Here is a 21235-nt window from a genome sequence, read left to right on the forward strand (position 1 = left end):
TGGTTATTATAAAAAAGAGGGGTAAAACGTAACGGCAGTCATCAACTTCAGTCAAAATTTTATACAAAATAATCGCGCATAGGAGACCACAAATAGGTTGAACTCGATGGACAATTGTCTTTTTTCAACCTTAGATACTATGTTACTATGTTAGATAAATGCTTTTAAATTTCCAAAAAGTTCAAGGCTAATTACCCACTGCCTAAGGGTGTCATGTCTAAGTGGGAGGTCCCGCCGATTGTGGACGCATCCCTTGCTAGACTGTCAAAGAAGACAATCATACCAATACCAAACGTGACTACGCTAAAGGATGTGTCAGATCGCAAATTGAACACGGCTTTAAAATCTATTTTTGTGGAGTGTCTCACAGACCTACGATTATCAGTGCTTGGGTCAATAAAGCATGTGCTGGTCAGATTATTCAAGCAGTGGTGGAAGATGACAACCAGGAAGAGATAGTTTGACTAGCGGAGCATATCTGGGAGTCAGTCACATACATTTGCCAAGGTGAAAAGGATTGTAGCAGGATAGCGTCACACATCTCGGCTTCAGCTGTATCAGCCAGAAGGATACTGTGGTTAAGGGAATGGCAAGTGGAATCAGATTCCAAGAAGGCAGTGGAGGCGATTCCTTTTGCAGGGGAAGCCTTATTTGGTCCGGAATTAGACAAATGGATTTCGCAGGCAACAGCGGGAAAATCTACTTTTCTGCCTACCACGTATCCCAGAGCCACGCCACCGGTCAGAAGAAATTACTCTGATCTGGTGTTCAATTCATTTTGGTCCCAATCCTTCCGAGCTAGAGGAAGAGGTTTTGATGGTCAAGCTCGTGGAAACAGAGGCAGTGGCCGCTCCCAGTTCGCAACCCCAAAACAAGATCCTAAACCTGCTGACAAGACCATGGCATGACGACCTCCCACTCACCTTGGGTCTCCAATGGTGGGCGCACAGTTGGAAAGGTTTCGGGACACCTGGGCCGAAACCTCACCAGAAGTCTGGATCAACAACATTATCTCCCAGGGTTACAAGATAGAGTTTCTAAGCCAACCTCACAGTCATTTCTTTACAACAGGACTGCCTTGGTGCCCTCAAAGAGTGAGGGCATTAGACACAGCTATTAAAAAGAGTTACTTCAGACTGAAATACAGGTTGAGTATCCCTTATCCAAAATGCTTGGGACCAGAAGTATTTTGGATATGGGATTTTTCCGTATTTTGGAATAATTGCATACCATAATGAGATATCATGGCGATGGGACCTAAATCTAAGCACAGAAAGCATTTATGTTTCATATACACCTTATTCACACAGCCTGAAGGTCATTTTAGCCAGTATTTTTAATAACTTTTATGCAGTAAACAAAGTGTCTACATTCACACAATTCATTTATGTTTCATATACACCTTATACACACAGCCTGAAGGTCATTTTAGCCAGTATTTTTAATAACTTTTATGCAGTAAACAAAGTGTGTCTACATTCACACAATTCATTTATGTTTCATATACACCTTATACACACAGCCTGAAGGTCATTTAATACAATATTTTTAATAATTTTGTGTATTAAACAAAGTTTGTGTACATTGAGCCATCAAAAAACAAAGGTTTCACTATCTCACTCTCACTCAAAAAAGTCCGTATTTCGGAATATTCCGTATTTCGGAATATTTGGATATGGGATACTCAACCTGTAATTATACCTTTCCCGACTTCTCAAAGAGGAACAGGATTTTATTCAAATCTTTTTGTAGTGCCAAAACTGGATGGGTCTGTCAGGCCAATCCTCAACTTGAAGGTGCTAAATCAATTCCTGACGGTTTACAAATTCAACATGGAATCAATGCAGTCAGTGATTGTGGGACTGGAGCAGGGGGAGTTCATGGTGTCCATGGACATAAAGGATGCACACCTCCATGTCCCAATTTGGACCCAGCACCAAGCCTATTTAAGGTTTGCAGTGGGCAAGTATCATTACCAGTTCAGAGCTCTACCTTTTGGCCATTCATCAGCCCCGAGAGTCTTCACAAAGATTATGGCTGTAATGGTAGCGAAATTGAGATTGTTAGGGGTAACGATAATCCCATATCTAGACGACCTTCTTATCAAGGCTCCCTCTCAGGATCCGTTGATCAGGGATGCTCAGATCACTCATCAGTTTCTGATTCGACATGGCTGGATCGTGAATTTCAAAAAAATCCAACCTACAGCCAACGCAGAGGATTCAATTCCTGGGTCTCATTTTAGATACAATACATCTGAAGGTGTTTCTCTCAGAAGACAAGATTCGAGATATCAAGGAAATGGTTTGGCAGGTTCTACAGAATCAGACGGTCTCTGTGCATCTTTGTGTGCGGCTGCTGGGGAAGATGGTAGCATCCTTTGAAGCGATCCAGTATGGCAGACTACATTCCAGACCCTTTCAGCTCGATTTGATTGCTATGGGGGCAGGCAGACATTTACTTCTGCACCGAAAGATTTGCTTGTCGTCCCAAGCCAGGACTTCTTTGAGTTGGTGGTCAGTCCACAGGAACTTGGTGGCGGGAAAGAAGTTTGGAATCTGGAATTGGAAAATTTTGACAACAGACGCTAGTCTCAGAGGTTGGGAGCAGTTCTGGACAACCATCAGTTTCAGGGAAGATGGTCACCGCAGGAGAGCAGTCTCCCAATAGATGTACTGGAATTGAGAGCCATATACAATGCCCTTCTTCTAGCAGAAGACCTGGTATGGGCTAAGCACGTGAGAGTACAGTCGGACAATGTAACGGCAACAGCATACATAAACCGTCAGGGAGGAACAAGAAGCTGCATGGCGTTAAAAGAGGCCACAAAGATTCTGTCTTGGGAAGAAAAGCGCAACATAATTTTGTCGGCAGTCTTCATTCCAGAAGTGGAAAATTGGGAAGCAGACTACCTTAGTCATCAGGATATGCATCCAGGGGAGTGGTGTTTACATCCTCAGATATTCGAGGCAGGGGTACGAAGGTGGGGTCTACCACAGATAGAACTGATGGCCTCTTGGAACAACCATCAGCTGCAAGAGGTATGTGGTCAGGTCGTGGGATCCAGCAGCAGTGGTGGTGGACGCGCTGGCGTTTTCCTGGACATACGAAAAAGTGTACATCTTCCCGCCTTTCCCCTTTTACCAAGAGTGTTGAAAAAGGCCAAGCGGGAAAGAATGTGGGCGATTTTAATAGCACCAGACTGGCCTTGCAGAAGTTGATACTCAGACCTGAGGGGACTTCTAGCGGAAGATCCTTGGAAGCTGCCGCAGAGGGAGGACCTGTTGCCACAATGTCCATTTCTTCACCCAGATCTGAACTGTCTACGTTTGACAGCATGGCTCTTGAGACCAGGATACTAAGAGACAGAGGTAGAGGTATTCTGAGAACAGCTATTCCTACTATGTTAGCTGCAAGGAATCCTGTCACGGCTGCACATTACTATAGAATTTGGAAGAGGTACATGGACTGGTGCCAGACTAAGAGTTGGAATCTGAGAGAATTTCATCTTACTAGACTACTGAGGTTTCTCCAAAATGGTTTGGATGGCGGTTTGAGATTGGGATCCTTGAAGGTACAGGTCTCGGCCCTTTCTATACTTTTTCAGCAACGTCTGAGCAGTACAGACAATTTTACATTATGTGTTGAGAATCCAACCACCCTTTAGACCTCACACGGCACCGTGGGATCTAAATTTAATCTTAGAATTTTTGAGATCGGCTGTATTCGAACCTTTGGAAAGGGAGGATTTCAAATATATGAGCTGGAAAGCACTCCTGCTCCTAGCCTTAGCATCAGCAAGGAGGGTCTCAGAATTAGGTGCTCTGTCATGTAAAAGTCCTTTCCTTGTGTTTCATGAAAACAGGACGGAGCTCCGTACACAGGCGGAGTTTTTACCTAAGGTGATTTTGGGTTTCCACATAAATCAAATGATTGTGGTTTCCTCTTTCCAAGGATTACCTGAGGGGGACATGTCTTTGGATGTGGTCAGAGCGTTTCGGTTGTAGGTCAGGCTATGGTTTCTGTTAGGAAATCAGACGCTTTGTTCGTACTGTATGATAGCCCCAAGAGGGGTTGGCCGGCTTCATAGCAAACCTTGGCCAGGTGGATATGGCTAACCATCAAACAAGCATATCTTGCTTGTGGTAAGAGAGTGCCGTTGCGCAAAGGTGCCCATACCACCAGATCTGTGGGAGATTCGTGGGCTACGGTTAGAGGAGCTTCCACTACCCAACTTTGCAGAGCTGCAAAGTGGTTGTCAGCGCTCACGTTTACTCATTTTTACAAGTTTGATACATATGCATCTAGGGATGCAAATTTTGGACGTTTGGTCCTTCAGGCTTTGGACATGATAGAGTCTGATATCTACCTTTTAACATTAGCTATATACTAATACCGTGTAGCCGTAATGGCTGCTAAACCACGTGCACATGCTATGGACTCCGTACGCTATTTACGTATGAAGACCTCGCACGTGGTACGCAAATTATGTACACACGCTGTGTTGGGTGTACGGAATACACACAGCGAGCGTACACACAGACAGCAACCTTTATAAACTTTAAACACAGAATATGTTCACACTGTATACCTTGGTACTGTAACACTGTAATAATGTACTGCTTATAGACCTTCTTAACCTTGTTAATGTGAAGGCTGTTTGAGCGATTGAGACGCTCCAAATACCCTCAGTAATAAACACACAATACCTTGCTAAGGTTCCAACACCTTTACTAACAATATCTAGCTATGTAAAAAGGGGAAAACAGTTAACAGTTCATACACTACAGACTAACATCAATATCTAAGCAGAACTACACATAAATATACAATAGCGTCACAATCTTATACAATGAGAGAGAGAGAGAGAGAGAGAGAGAGAATATGGCAAATACAAACAGAGAATAAGTTGGTTACAGAGAATAATTTACACACTGGGGAACGATTCGCTGCGCATCCCTGGTTACCAGCTCCTGGTTAGTCAATGATGAAAACCGTTGTGTGGAGTAGACTGAGCTGCTTCAGGCTGGCTTGTTCTTATATACACTACATACAGTACACTACAAAGGGCCCTACCATCTCATTGTTCATTGGACACAGGAATCTGTCTTCACATTACAACAAAAGGTCATAGGCTTGTTTGAACAGGTGGGCTGTGACTATTTCAGACTGCTCAGGTGGGAGGGAATCTCAGGATTTCCAACACATGGACAATGAATAAATGTCCAGGAACTACTTATAGACATAACTATACGCAGGAGCAATTCATCTTTACCTAACCAGCACCGGATTGTTTCTAATAAAATGTTCCTTAGTTAGGTACAAAACACCACTGCTCAAATCCTATCTGACCCTTCGTATCATGCAAAGAGGAATTCCTCTGTCCAGGGACCAGTCACAATAAACAAACTTTTAGTTATTATTAAGGGGAACATTATCTATAAAACATACTATTTGGATTTACTATGTAACGATTGAGTCGCCCGCTAGACGCACACAAACTCTACCGTAAATGCACATACCATGCGCTCGAGCGCATGGCCGAGGAGGCGCAGTCACGCAACTGCGAATATGCGCACGCACGGGAGAGAATGTGTACGTGCAGCGGCACGCGCATGGGGTGGATATATGGCAACGTGTAGCATGATATTTTTCCGACTTTGACAGACAGCACTCCCACTGGGGTATCTTTGGGATGTCCCCAGCTGTCTAAGATCTCCAGTGTCTCCTAGTGGATGAATGAGAAGAGGATTTTGGTACTTACTGATAAATCCATTTCTCTGAATTCACTTGGGGACACTGGACACCCGCCTCGGTGCTGTCAGCCTTTCGTGTTCTGGTTAAATTTAGTTCAAACAGTTGGATCGTTATGTTTATAATTCTTGGTTGCTGTTTGACTTGTTGGTACGGTTGGTTCCTGCCTGTATGGTGTTAAGTTTTCATGTTCTCTCTTCTCTCCGTCACTTTTCCAAACTGGAGGGATTAGGGGGCGTGAAGTGGGAGAAGCCAGCTGTGCATAATTATTTTTTATATATAGTGCTACCTCCAGTTTGCATCCTTCACACCCCGGCTGTCTAATATCTCCAGTGTCCCCGAGTGGATTCAGAGAAATGGATTTATTGGTAAGTACTGAAATCCTCTTTTCAGATAGAAAACAAATTGCTGGGTAAAGCAGATGGACCAGGTAATTTACCAGGTCGACCAGGGACCTTTTCTGTGTTAAAGTTTCAACCCGGGTCAAAAATCCCGGAACTTCGACTTGTCTTTTAACCAGGGTAGAAGAAGTCCTAGGAATTGCAACCCGGATTGAACCTTTCACACAGAAGAAGATCTGCAAATTATTGGGTCTAAATGATTGACCCGGAAATTTGTTCTTCTGTTCGTGCTGCAAATGCTGGGCAAAAGTTGAGTCTGACTGAAAGTGGTATAAGTCAGACATGGGTATTCTTCAGCTCTGTAAGTGTTGTTGAACTATATGTCCCAGCATGTTCTGTCAGCCTGGCCAGTATGTGAATAACTGGAGAAACTAGACCTTACATATTGTTTCCTGGACTCTTCAGTAGTCTGCCTAGCAAATGGCGTGAAACTCAAAAGTCAAAGGCAAGTAACCAGAAGCTTCACATCTGTTGTGGAACAGGATATTCAAGCATTATTTGCTGCCAACCTTTGCTGAGACATGTAGTTCCACAACATTCAAACAGAAATATGACAAACTGACATAGGTACATCTGAAAATGGAGAGGTGGCATGCTATGTACTTACCAGGGAGCCTTCGTCAGAATCCAGAGATGGCGCCGACACGGTGGTGAGGACAGACTCCCAGTTACAGACTCCAGTCCACGTTGGCTGGGAAGTAGGAGCCTCTTCTTTGATGTGCTTGGAATCCATTTAGTGAACATGCAGGAATAGGTTATATGCCTGAAGGAAAGGACAGCCATACACATAATTGGTTCTAAATACTGTACTTTATTATCTTATTAGGGCAGGCCAAACTCAGGATAAATAAACCCTGATCCATTCTAACCAGGTCCATGGTAAGGAGAAAAAAAGTACTTTTCGCACAGGTGCACCCGCATAGGGCGTCTCGTCTTACAAAGGATAAGCCCCTTAGCATCTACTGTTTGGTGATCACCAGGCAATATCAACCTGCACTATGGAGAAATTGAGTTTTCCATTGATGGAGGAGGAGGGGGCACATTGGGACCTATCTCCCACATACTGGCCCACAAATACTTGGGGGCACCCTTAGTAGATATTGGGGCTAATTCAGACCTGATCGCTAGGCAGCGTTTTCGCACAGCGGGCGATCAGGTCTAAACTGCGCATGCTTATACGCCGCAAATTAATGCGCAGGCACGTTGCACGGGTACAAAGCGGAACGCCGCTAAGCGATGGGGTTGTGCAAAGAATCCATTTGCACGGGCGTTCGCAAGGAGATTGACAGGAAGAGGGCGTTTGTGGGTGTCAACTGACCGTTTTCAAGGAGTGGTTGGAAAAACGCAGGAACCCTCTGACGTCAATTCTGGCCCTGAACATGCTGATGTGATCGCAGCGGCTGAGTAAGTCCTGGTCTGCGCAGAGACTGCACAATATCTGTTTGTACAGCTCTGATACACATGCGATCGCACACTTGCAAAGCGAAAATACCCTCCCCCAGTAGGCGGCGACTGTCTGATCGCAGCAGTGCAAAAATCGCTTGCTAGCGATCAGGTCTGAATTAGGCCCATTGTCTGCTGATTGACAGACAATGACTGGAACAGTACACAAAAATAATCTAATTTGACAGGTACTAAGCTACCCCTGGCTTGTGTCACTTAATGCGGTTTTCTAGCATAAAAAGGCCTCAAATTTAGTGGCGGCATTTTCACGGTGATTCTCTAATCCTGTGCATGTCTCCAAGAAAGTGGTGGCGCCACCATTTGCCCTGACTTTTCTGCAGCAGAAAGGTAAGTATAGTCTATGGGAGCTGGGTGAGCATTGCGGAGTGTGCCCCATACACTCTCCACCTGTTATGCACCCTGCGCTATGAAAGGGACTGGGGTTCTCCAGCTGTTGTGGAGCTACAAGTCCCAGCAGAACCAAGTCTAAAATAATTGCCTGTGCATATAAATGAAGCAGCTGCGTGTCAGTGGGCTGTAGAGTTTAGTACTCCTATCTGTCAGCGTACCTGTGTCCATGGAAACCATGTCTACCCCCAAAGCCTGCTCCTGGGATCTCGAGACGCCAGACACTGCCCGAGAGCTACCGGCTGTCACCCAGTGCTGCCGCGGTCGCCCGGTTAGTACCACGCCCACACGCCGCACAGCCTCGCCCACCCGACCTGTAGTTACCGCTGCACACAGGTGCAGTTCTATGCCACGCCCACCTGCAGCTCAGTCACGCCCACGTGCTCGCTAGCTCCCGTTGTACACAGGCGCAATCAAATACCACGCCCACTTGGAATTTTAACCCGTACCACGCCCACTTTGTAGCCTCCGCCCATAACGTTCTTTCGCGTCTTTCACTTTCTTCGTCTCCCAGGCAACACACACGCGGGCAACTTCCTGACATTCCTGGCAGATAGAGGAACGATGAAGGTCACTACATTATATATACCGCCACCTTTCTATTCACTGAGCACTAAAAGCACTTCAACTACAGTATAAAAAAGTATTGTCATAACCGTTCCTGTTACAGAATGATGTATGTATATAGTACCTTCCTGTTTATAATGTCACCATCTATATAGCAGACAGGACGTTAATCCCTTCTTTTTTATTGGTTTATTTTCCAGGGACCTGACGAATTGATTGTCTATCACAGCTGTCAATCATCAGAGAGGCGGGGCATGTTGCAAAGTGTCCTGGGAGATGTAGTTGGGAGAGAATCTTAGCTTAGTGGCTGCTCGTTACATAGAACTACAAATTCCAGAGTCCTGCGAGAGGTGGGGGGAGATTGCAGCTGGGAGGCTAAAGTCTCTAGTGTAAGTGACTACTAATAGGTGGTGGAGGAGGAGGTAAAGTATCTACCTTCTGCTTTCTGTACTTGTTTCTTTTCCAGGTTAATGAAAGGTCTGTGTCCTGATCCTGTGTATTACAATGCTGTGTATAAGGAGGGTGGAGATGGGGGATCACTGTGTGTAGTAAGGAGAGTGGGAGAGGTGTAAACCTGTGTGTAAGGAGGGTGGGTGAGAGGGTCACTGTGTGTAAATTAAGCTGGGAGAGGGGGGGAACCCTGAGTGTAAAAGGTAGGTTGGGAGGGGGGGGTCTTGTGTTTAAGGTGGGTGGGAGAGGGGGTCCCTCTGTAAGTTCTCTGTGTGTTAGTTAGGCTGTGAGAGGGAGCGGGACTCACTGTGTGAGGTAAGGTTGGAGATGGGGGTCCCTGTGCGTGAGGTGGGTCAGGAAAAGGGTTTACATGTGAGTGAGGTGTGGTGGGAGAGGGGGGAGCCCTGTGTGTATGGCAGGGTGGGAGAGGGGGAAACTCTGCGTGTAAGGTGGAGTGGGAGAGGGGGAAACCCTGTGTGTATGGCGGGGTGGGAGAAGGGGGAACCCTGTGTGTAAGGTAAGGCGGGGTGGGAGAGGGGGGAACCCTGTTTGTATGGCGGGGTGGGAGAGGGGGGAACCCTGTGTGTAAGGTAAGGCGGGGTGGGAGAGGGGGAACCCTGTTTGTATGGTATGGTGGGGTGGGAGAGGGGGGAACCCTGTGTGTAAGGTGGGTTGGGAGAGGGGGGGGGGGATTCACTGCGCGTAAGGTGGGAGAGGGGGGTGAACCCTGTTTGTATGGCGGGGTGGGAGAGGGGGGAGCCCTGTGTGTAAGTTGGGGTGGGAGAGGGGGGAACCCTATGTGTAAGGTGGGTTGGGAGAAGGGGGAACCCTATGTGTAAGGTGGGTTGGGAGAAGGGGGGACCCTGCGCGTAAGGTGGGAGAAGGGGGGGGGGATTCCCTGCGCGTAAGGTGGGAGAAGGGGGGGGATTCCCTGCGCGTAAGGTGGGAGAAGGGGGCGGGGATTCCCTGCGCGTAAGGTGGGAGAAGGGGGTTACGTTTACTGATCTAAAGGTGCATACACACGGTGCGATGTATTGTCACGATTTTGACTATATAGTCAAAATTGTAAGAAAAGTTAGCACACATCGCACTGTGGGGGTAATTCTGAGTTGATCGCAGCAGCAAGTTGTTAGCAATTGGGCAAAACCATGTGCACTGCAGGTGGGGCAGATATAACATGTGCAGAGAGAGTTAGATGTTAGATTTGGGTGAGTTATTTTGTTTCTGTGCAGGGTAAATACTGGCTTCTTTATTTTTACACTAGAATTTAGATTTCAGTTTGAACACACCCCACCCAAATCTAACTCTCTCTGCACATGTTACATCTGCCCCCCCCTGCAGTGCACATGGTTTTGCCCAACTGCAAACAAATTTGCTGCTGCGATCAACTCAGAATTAGGCCCCGTGAGAACATAGCTTGCGATACCGAAGCACGCTCCTGTTGGGTTGGTATCCAAGAAAAGATAGACTGTGCAGGCAAGGTCATTTTGACTGTATTGTGTACAATCTAGTACACAGTATAGTCAAAATCGCACATAGACAAAATCGCAAGTAAAGATCGTCAAAATCGGTGGTTCTGGGCTCCGGGGAGTTCAAGGGAAATCGCAAAGTCAAAATCGGCACTTAGTGTCTCACCGTGTGTATGCACCTTAAAAGCTGGTGCTTTGGGTTTGTATTTTCAGCACTAAACCTTAACATACAAATCCTATCTATATATTGACCATTAGAAAATAATTGTATTTTTAATAATAAAAGTAAAATTTAGCCAACAAAACCCTATGTTGTAACTTCAACCTGTAGCTGTCACTGGAGCGTTGTTTAAGTGCTGTGCTCCCTGTCCGGCTTGCTGCAGACTACACCGCAGTAGAACTAATAAGTCAAATTCATTTCGGGTACATATCTGTGCTATAAATAGTTTCACTTATTATTTAAGCACTGGATTACCCAACGGAGCGCCACGTAACCTCACTGTGGTTTTTTTTTTCCTTAAGTTTTTTATTGACAGGTGGACATGATAACAATTCAAAACAGAAACAACATGTATTACATAAAATTGCTAAGAAATGTGTAGGATCGTAATAATAATAACAATAGTGCTCCACGTAGACCCAAACTGGTATCAAAATTACACATTAGAGGAAATAATCAGTTCTCGTACCAGCAAGAGACAATAATAATAATAAAAGGGACAAATGAACATTTATGAGAAGTGTGATCAGAAGGGGGCTGTAGAATCAAGGGTCTCCAAGATATACCATTTAGTGTCCTTAAAACATTTCCGAAGAGCCTCCTTTATAATCGGGGGGGGGGGGAGAGTCAGGACATAAGGCAGCCAAATATGGAAATACTGTGCAGTCAGTTTTTCTTTCTGTAAAGTGGTGTTAGTCCAGTCCAGATGGAAAAGATGGGAGATCCTAGGGTATAATAGTGAGATGGGAATGGGATCGGCAGAGATCCACTGGGAGAGGATCGTCTTCTTAGTGGCAGCTGCCAGTTTAATTAGTAAAATGCACTGTCCTTTAGACAGCATGACGGGAGAGGGTTTCAGATATATGCCCCAAAATGCCCATGTCTTTGTAATAGTAAACTGTAACTGTAGGTCAGTCAGGATGTGTGACTGGAGTGCCTGCCAGAGTGCTTGCACCTTAGGACAGGACCATAGGCAATGAACAAGATCCGCGTCTTCCTCCGATAGATCGGAGCAGCGCATTTGAAACAATGGGATGAGGGAGCGGCTCCAATAAGGTGTCGCATCTCGGGGGTGACATGCTCTATGTAGGATTTTTTGATGCATTTCCAAATATGAGACTGAGCCTAATGTTTTATCCAAATAAGTATTGGCCTCTAGAATCAACTTCAAAGAGAGATCTGGATACTCCAATCTCCATTTCAGGAGACCTACTGAGCCAGACTCTATGTTTAGTAAGGCGCGAGAGTGTGAATGTATGAGAGCTGTGGGAAAACTACTATTTGGGTCAAGACGTAAGGTTTTATTCAGATTGTGAGATTTATCCTGTAATGGTTGTAATGATAGAACTTTCTGCATATAGCTACAGGCTTGAAGAAATGGGAATAATGGGATTTGTAAATATGGAAATCGTGCCATAGCCTGGGAATGTGTAAGCAAGGCCAAAGTCTCAGTGTCTAGGAAATGATGGATGTATTTCAGACCTCCATCATACCAAGTATGAAATATGTGAGAGATGGTGTGAGGTTTAAAGTCCAGGTTACCCCAGAGAGGCAAAAACAGTGATGTATGTCGTGATAGTTTAAGCTGCGAGCGGACCAATCGCCAGGCCGCACAGGTAGAGGATATGAGTAAGTTGTCCTTTACACTGGTTGGCATGGAATTGGGAGTGGTGTGCAACAGAGATTCCAGATTCCAAGAGGGTGCAAAGGATTGTTCTAAATATGTGTTCGCATATATGCTGTGTCCGCCGATCCAGTCCAAGGCAATCCTATAATTGGCTACTAAAGCATAAGTATATAGGCATGGTAAATTCAGGCCACCAAGGGACCGAGGTTGGCGTAATTTGAACAGTGAAAATTTAGGGCGTTTGCCTGCCCAGATAAATTTAGATATTACCTTATCCAATTGAGTGAATATGCTCTTGGGCGGGATCAGCGGAAGCATCTGGAGAACATATAAGAAACGCGGGAAACTGATAATTTTATACAAATGACTTCTGCCTGTGTATGTGAGGGGGAGGTGGGCCCACCTAGCGAAGTCAGCATATGTCCTAGTGAATAATGTGGAGAAATTAAGGGAATATAGTTCGGAAGGGTGAGTAGGGAACACAATACCTAGATAGGTAATGCAGTTGTTTGTGGCCCAATGAAATGGGAAAGTGTCGCCCCAACCCATTTTAGCCGAGGGAAAGAAAGCCAATGCTTCCGTTTTAGAATAATTGATTTTGAAACCGGATACTAGTTCAAAGGAGTTTAAAATGTTGAGTAGGTGTGGTATGGCCACCCGGGGGTTACTGAAGTAAAGTAAAATTTCTCTAACGTCCTAAGTGGATGCTGGGGACTCCGTCAGGACCATGGGGTTTAGCGGCTCCGCAGGAGACAGGGCACAATAATAAAAGCTTTAGGATCAGGTGGTGTGCACTGGCTCCTCCCCCTATGACCCTCCTCCAAGCCTCAGTTAGATTTTTGTGCCCGGCCGAGAAGGGTGCAATCTAGGTGGCTCTCCTGAGCTGCTTAGAATAAAAGTTTAAGTTAGGTTTTTTATTTTCAGTGAGTCCTGCTGGCAACAGGCTCACTGCTACGAGGGACTTAGGGGAGAGAAGTAAACTCACCTGCGTGCAGGATGGATTTGCTTCTTAGGCTACTGGACACCATTAGCTCCAGAGGGAGTCGGAACACAGGTCTCACCCTGGGGTTCGTCCCGGAGCCGTGCCGCCGACCCCCCTTGCAGATGCCGAAGTTGAAGAGGTCCAGAGGTCCAGAAACAGGCGGCAGAAGACTTTCAGTCTTCATAAGGTAGCGCACAGCACTGCAGCTGTGCGCCATTGTTGTCAGCACACTTCATACCAGCGGTCACTGAGGGTGCAGGGCGCTGGGGGGGGCGCCCTGGGCAGCAATGTATTATACCTTTTTTATGGCTAAAATACATCACATATAGCCCTTGAGGCTATATGGATGTATTTAACCCCTGCCAGAACTCACAAACTCCGGGAGAAGAGCCCGCCGTTTTAGGGGGCGGGGCCTATTCTCCTCAGCACACGGCGCCATTTTCCTGCTCAGCTCTGCTGTGAGGAAGGCTCCCAGGCTCTCCCCTGCACTGCACTACAGAAACAGGGTTAAAACAGAGAGGGGGGGCACTTATTTGGCGATATGATTACATATGTGAAAATGCTATAAGGGAAAACACTTGTATAAGGGGTTGTCCCTGTATAATTATAGCGTTTTTGGTGTGTGCTGGCAAACTCTCCCTCTGTCTCCCCAAAGGGCTAGTGGGGTCCTGTCCTCTATCAGAGCATTCCCTGTGTGTGTGCTGTGTGTCGGTACGTGTGTGTCGACATGTAGGAGGACGATGTTGGTGAGGAGGCGGAGCAAATTGCCTGTATTGGTGATGTCACTCTCTAGGGAGTCGACACCGGAATGGATGGCTTATTTAGGAATTACGTGATAATGTCAACACGATGCAAGGTCGGTTGACGACATGAGACGGCCGGCAAACAAATTAGTACCTGTCCAGGCGTCTCAGACACCGTCAGGGGCTTGTAAAAACGCCCATTTACCTCAGTTGGTCGACACAGACACGGACACTGACTTCAGTGTCGACGGTGAAGAAACAAACGTATTTTCCTTTAGGGCCACACGTTACATGTTAAGGGCAATGAAGGAGGTGTTACATATTTCTGATACTACAAGTACCACAAATAAGGGTATTATGTAGGGTGGGAATAATCTACTTGTAGTTTTTCCTGAATCAGATAAATAAAAGTGTGTGATGATAAGTGGGTTTCCTCCGATAGAAAATTATTGGAGGTATACCTTTTCCCGCCAGAAGTGAGGGCGAGTTGGGAAACACACCTTAGGGTGGATAAGGCGCTCACACGCTTATAAAAACAAGTGGCGTTACCGTCTCCAGATACGGCCGCCCTCAAAGAGCCAGCTGATAGGAAGCTGAAAAATATCCTAAAAAGTATATACACACATACTGGTGTTATACTACGACCAGCAATCGCCTCAGCCTGGATGTGCAGCGCTGGGGGGGCTTGGTCGGATTTCCTGACTGAAAATATTGATACCCTTGACAGGAACAATATTTTATTGACTATAGAGCATTTTAAGGATGCATTTCTATATATGCGAGATGCGCAGAGGGATATTTGCATTCTGGCATCAAGAGTAGATGTGATGTCCATATCTGCCAGACGATGTTTATAGACACGACAGTGGTCAGGTGATGCAGATTCCAGACGGCACATGGAAGTATTGCCGTATAAAGGGGCGGTCCATCGGACCTGGTGGCCATGGCAACAGCTGGAAAATCCACTTTTGTTACCCCAAGTCACATCTCAGCAGAAAAGGACACAGTCTTTTCAGTCTCAGTCCTTTCGTACCCATAAAGGCAGGCGGGCAAAAGGCCAGTCATATCTGCCCAGGGTTAGAGGAAAGGGAAGAAGACTGCAGCAGGCAGCCCATTCCCAGGAACAGAAGTCCTCCACAGCTTCTGCCAAGTCCGCAGCATGACGCTGGGGCCATACAAGCGGACTCAGGTGCGGTGGGGGGGTCATCTCAAGAGTTTCAGCACGCAGTGGGCTCACTCGCAAGTGGACTCCTGGATCCTACACGTAGTATCCCAGGTGTACATTGGAAATTCGAGACGTCTTCCCCTCACAAGTTCCTGAAGTCTGCTTTACCAACGTCTCCCTCCGACAGGGAGGCAGTATTGGGAAAAAAATTCACAGGCTGTATTCCCAGCAGGTGATAATCAAAGTACCCCTCCTACAACAAGGGAAGGGGTATTATTCCACACTATATTGTGGTACTGAAGCCAAACGGCTCGGTGAGATCTAAAAGATTTGAACAATTACATACAAGGGTTCAAATCAAGATGGAGTCACTCAGAGCAGTGATAGAGAACCAGGACGATATGGTGTCACTGGATATCAGGGACGCTTACCTACATGTCCAAATTTTGCCCTTCTCACTAAGGGTATCTCAGGTTCGTGGTACAGAACTGTCACTATCAGTTCAGAAGCTGCCGTTTGGATTGTCCACGGCACCCCGGGTCGTTACCATGGTAATGGCCGAAATGATGATTCTTCCTAAAAGAAATATGGACGCTTTCCTGATAAGGGCAAGGTCCAGAGAACAGTTGGCGGTCGGAGTAGCACTATCTCAAGTAGTTCTACGACAGCACGAGTGGATTCTAAATATTCCAAAATCGCAGCTTTTTCCGACGACACGTCTAATGTTCCTAGGAATGATTCTGGACACAGTCCAGAAAAGGATGTTTTCTCCCGGAGAAGGCGGCCAGGGAGTTATCCGAGCTAGTCAGGAACCTCCTAAAACCAGGAAAAGTATCAGTGCATCATTGCACAAGGGTCCTGTGAAAAATGGTGGTTTCTTACAAAGCGATCCCATTCGGTAGATTTCACGCAAGAACCTTTCAGTGGAATCTGCTGGGAAAATGGTCCGGATCGCATCTTCAGATGCATCAGCGGATAACCCTGTCTCCAAGGACAAGGGTGTTTTCTTCTGCGGTGGCTGCAGAGTGCTCATCTATGAAAGGGCCGCAGATTCGACATTCAGGACTGGGTCCTGGTGACCACGGATGCCAGCCTGAGTGGCTGGGGAGCAGTCACACAAGGAAAAAAATTTCCAGGGAGTGTGATCAAGTCTGGAGACTTCTCTCCACATAAATATACTGGAGCTAAGGGCAATTTACAAGGCTCTAAGCTTAGCAAGACCTCTGCTTCAAGGTCAGCCGGTATTGATCCAGTGGGACAACATCACGGCAGTCGCCCACGTAAACAGACAGGGCGGCACATGAAGCAGGAGGGAAATGGCAGAAACTGCAAGGATTCTTCGCTGGGCGAAAAATCATGTGATAACACTCTCGGCAGTGTTAATTCCGGGAGTGGAAAACTGGGAAGCAGACTTCCTCAGCAGGCATAACCTCCACCCGGGAGAGTGGGGACTTCAGCGGGAAGTCTTCCACATGATTGTAAACCGTTGGGAAAAACCAAAGGTGGACATGATGGCGTCCCGCCTGAACAAAAAACTAGACAAATATTGCGCCAGGTCAAGGGACCCTCAGGCAATAGCGGTGGACGCTCTGGTAACACTGTGGTGTACCAGTCAGGGTATGTGTTCCCTCCTATGCATCTCATACCAAAAGTACTGAGAATCATAAGAAGGAGATGAGTAAGAACGATACTCGTGGTTCCGGATGGGTCAAGAAGGACTTGGTACCCGGAACTTCAAGAGATGCTCACGGAAGAACCGTGGCCTCTACCTTTAAGAAAGGACCTGCTCCAGCAGGGGCCTTGTCTGTTCCAAGACTTACCGCGGCTGCGTTTGACGGCATGGCAGTTGAACGCCGGATCCTGAAAGGGCATTCCAGATGAAGTCATCCCTACCCTGGTCGAAGCCAGGAAGGATGTAACCGCAAAACATTTTCACCGCATTTGGCGAAAATATGTTGCGTGGTGTGAGGCCAAGAAGGTCCCTACAGAGGAATTCCAACTGGGTCGTTTCCTACATTTCCTGAAAACAGGACTGTCTATGGGCCTAAAATTAGGGTCCATTAAGGTTCAAATTTCGACCCTGTCGAATTTCTTCCAGAAAGAACTGGCTTCAGTGCCTGAAGTTCAGACGTTTGTAAAAGGGGTACTGCATATACAGCCTCCTTTTGTGCCTCCAGTGGCACCTTGGGATCTCAATGTTGTTTTGAGTTTCCTAAAGTCACATTGGTTTGATCCACTCACCACTGTGGAATTAAAATATTTCACATGGAAGGTGAAGATTCTATTAGCCCTGGCTTCAGCCAGGCGTGTGTCAGAATGGGCGGCTTTATCATATAAAAGCCCTTACTTAATTTTTCATTCTGACAGGGCAGAATTGAGGACTCGTCCTCAATTTCTCCTTAAGGTGTTTTCTGTTTTTCACATGAACCAACCTATTGTGGTACCTGCGGCTACTAGGGACTTGGAGGACTCCAAGTTACTTGACGTTGTCAGGGCCCTGAAAATATATGTTTCCAGGACGACTGGAGTCAGAAAATCTGACTCGCTGTTTAGCCTGTATGCACCCAACAAGATGGGTGTTCCTGCTTCTAAGCAGACGATTGCTCGCTGGATTTGTAGTACAATTCAGCTTGCACATTCTGTGGCAGGCTTGCCACAGCCAAAATCAGTAAAAGCCCATTCCACAAGGAAGTGGGCTCATCTTGGGCGGCTGCCCGAGGGGTCTCGGCTTTACAACTTTGCCGAGCTGCTACTTGGTCAGGGGCACACCCTGACTGAGGAGGACCTGGAGTTCTCTCATTCGGTGCTGCAGAGTCATCCGCACTCTCCCGCCCGTTTGGGAGCTTTGGTATAATCCCCATGGTCCTGACGGAGTCCCCAGCATCCACTTAGGACGTTAGAGAAAATAAGAATTTACTTACCGATAATTCTATTTCTCGTAGTCCGTAGTGGATGCTGGGCGCCCATCCCAAGTGCGGATTGTCTGCAATACTTGTATATAGTTATTGTTACAAAAATCGGGTTATTCTTGTTGTGAGCCATCTTTTCAGAGGCTCCTTCATTGTTATCATACTGTTAACTGGGTTCAGATCACAGGTTGTACGGTGTGATTGGTGTGGCTGGTATGAGTCTTACCCGGGATTCAATATCCTTCCTTATTATGCACGCTCGTCCGGGCACAGTATCCTAACTGAGGCTTGGAGGAGGGTCATAGGGGGAGGAGCCAGTGCACACCACCTGATCCTAAAGCTTTTATTATTGTGCCCTGTCTCCTGCGGAGCCGCTAAACCCCATGGTCCTGACGGAGTCCCCAGCATCCACTACGGACTACGAGAAATAGAATTATCGGTAAGTAAATTCTTATTATCGTCAACAAATGCCCAGAATTTAAGACGAGACTAAGGTGTGATCCTTATTAGGTTTAGGGACGACTATGACTCGAGCCGTATAAAAAGTCAGGTGGAGCTGGGTGGCCCGCCAAGATTGAATTGTATAATGTTCGAAGGTGGTCACTTACATGTGGGAGGAGTAGTTTATAATAGGCTGCCGATAATCCGTCAGGACCTGGGGACTTCCCATTAGTTAAGGATTTAATGGCCGATTCTAATTCTGCTGTAGTGATGGGAGTAGTGAGGAAATCTCTGTCTTCCTCCGACAGAGCGGGAAGGCCAGCGTGTGTTAAGAAGTCTATGCCAGTTGATGGTTGGTCAGGGGGTGCGGTGTATAAAGTCTCAAAGAAAGTTAGAAAAGTGTCACTGATTGCTTCCTGTGTCAATGCGGGTGAAGTATGAGTGTCACGAATAGAAGAGATATGCTTAGGGGATGTATGGACCTTCACCATGTTTGTCAATAATTTCCCGGGGCGGTTATCCCAACGAAAATATTTGTTGTATTGAAAGGAAAGAAACAATTTGGCCTGTTCGGCACAAAGGGTATCATAGACTAATTTGGCATCCTTATATAGCAGTCTGTTAAATTCGGACGGGTCAGCCAGTAATCGGGAATATACAGAAGCAACCTGGAGGGAGGCCTTGGCCATCCTCTCCTGAAGTTGCTTCCTTTTGGTGGCAACATATGAGATTATGTGTCCCCTAAGAACAGGTTTAGAAGCCTGCCAGAAAAGGTTTATATCCTCAATATGCGTTGCTTTATCTTGTGCGTAATTGATATATGATTGTGTTAAGTAGAGTTTGAAGTCCCCAGAATGGGCTAGATGTTCTGGAAACCGCCATATACGAGAGTATGAGCGGGGTGTGGCCAAGGTGAGCGATAGGGTAATGGGGGCATGGTCTGTTAGGAGAATATTAGCTACTAGGTGATTCATCGCGCCCTACGGGCGCTCTTCACACCGTCGTTAGGGGCTACGCCCCGTTAACCTCTGCACGCCTTTGAACATACGCAGGGCGGTAGATAACAGAATCAGAAACGCAGGGCAGTATAGAGGGCATACAGAAATGGGTTCCGGTTGAGATAAGATAGAGAGGCGTAGGGGGAGAGAAAGGGAATGTACAGAAACGCTGTGCGATCGGTAAAGGATAGGGAGAGGCAGGGTGGTAGGGAGAGGATAAAGAGAGGGAAGGTGTTAGACAGAAAATACCGTTGCAAGGGGCTACGATTCATTATCCCCTGCACGGGCTTCAGCTGTGCTATAATTGTTATTATATGGAGTATTACCTGTTTTTTTTTTTTAATGGCAGTGGGTAAATATTGTAAGGGGGGAGGGCGTGCGATTGTCAAGGGGGCGTAGGCCTTTGTGAGGGCGTGCAGAGTGGCCGCAGGGCACAATGAATAACATAGTGTAGAGTGTAGTATATATTGCTAGTGTCTGCATTATGAAGTACCAGATGAGTAACAGCAATGCACTGTAGATAAGATACGAAGGTGCTGTGGCCACAGGTAGCAGAGCCGCTTATACACACAATGGCCACAGGTAGCAGAGCCGCTTATACACTCAATACCCACAGGTAGCAGAACCGCTTATACACACAGTGGCCACAGGTAGCAGAGCCGCTTATACACACAGTGGCCACAGGTAGCAGAGCCGCTTATACACACAATACCCACAGGGGGCAGAGGCGCTTATACACACAGTGCCCACAGATAGCAGAGCCGCTTATACACACAATACTCACAGGTAGCAGAACCGCTTATACACACAATACCCACAGGTAGCAGAACCGCTTATACACACAATACCCACAGGGGGCAGAGGCGCTTATACACACAGTGCCCACAGATAGCAGAGCCGCTTATACACACAATACCCACAGGTAGCAGAACCGCTTATACACACAATACCCACAGGTAGCAGAACCGCTTATACACACAATACCCACAGGGGGCAGAGGCGCTTATACACACAGTGCCCACAGGTAGCAGAGGCGCTTATACACACAATACCCACAGGTAGCAGAGCCGCTTATACACACAATGGCCACAGGTAGCAGAGCCGCTTATACACACAATACCCACAGGTAGCAGAGGCGCTTATACACACAGTGGCCACAGGTAGCAGAGCCGCTTATACACACAATGCCCACAGGTAGCAGAGCCGCTTATACACACAATACCCACAGGTAGCAGAACCGCTTATACACACAATACCCACAGGGGCAGAGGCGCTTATACACACAGTGACCACAGGTAGCAGAGGGGCTTATACACACAATGGGCACAGGTAGCAGAGCCACACGTACACACATTACCCACAGGTAGCAGAACCGCTTATACACACAATACCCACAGGGGGCAGAGACGCTTATACACACAGTGCCCACAGCTAGCTGAGCCGCTTATACACACAATACCCCCAGGTAGCAGAGGCGCTTATACACAGTGCCCACAGGTAGCAGAGGTGCTTATACACACAATGGGCACAGGTAGCAGAGCCACGTGTACACACAATACCCACAGGTAGCAGAGCGGCGTATACACACAATACCCACATGTAGCAAAGCTGCTTATACACACAGTGATCACAGGTAGCAGAGCCCGCTTATACACACA

At 46.8% G+C, this 21235-nt stretch overlaps 2 protein-coding genes across 10 annotated transcripts in view; one reads left to right on the forward strand and one right to left on the reverse strand.

Moving 5' to 3' along the window:
• Positions 1 to 8365, reverse strand: part of LOC134945472 (dynein axonemal assembly factor 8-like) — a 318655-nt gene extending 310290 nt beyond the window's left edge. For 3 of the 7 annotated variants that reach the window (XM_063934780.1, XM_063934779.1, XM_063934778.1), the window contains exons 1-2: positions 8168 to 8364; positions 6763 to 6918 (exon numbers count right to left, since the gene is read on the reverse strand). In XM_063934780.1, the coding sequence (XP_063790850.1) occupies positions 6763 to 6888 (126 nt within the window). In that variant the 5' untranslated portion in view covers positions 6889 to 6918; positions 8168 to 8364. Of the gene's footprint in view, positions 1 to 6762; positions 6919 to 8167 lie in introns of all 7 variants that reach the window. The other 4 variants (XM_063934782.1, XM_063934784.1, XM_063934781.1 and 1 more) reach the window with 2 other exon arrangements.
• A 143-nt stretch (positions 8366 to 8508) lies between these two features.
• The window catches only part of ANKS3 (ankyrin repeat and sterile alpha motif domain containing 3), a 72742-nt gene continuing 60015 nt past the window's right edge, over positions 8509 to 21235 (forward strand). Inside the window, exons 1-2 of one of the 3 annotated variants that reach the window (XM_063934786.1) lie at positions 8509 to 8682; positions 8774 to 8995. The gene's annotated coding sequence lies outside the window, so the exon portion shown is untranslated. The other 2 variants (XM_063934785.1, XM_063934787.1) reach the window with 2 other exon arrangements.

This window comes from Pseudophryne corroboree, chromosome 7 (genome assembly GCF_028390025.1).
Source record: "Pseudophryne corroboree isolate aPseCor3 chromosome 7, aPseCor3.hap2, whole genome shotgun sequence".
NCBI classification, from domain to species: Eukaryota; Metazoa; Chordata; class Amphibia; order Anura; family Myobatrachidae; genus Pseudophryne; species Pseudophryne corroboree.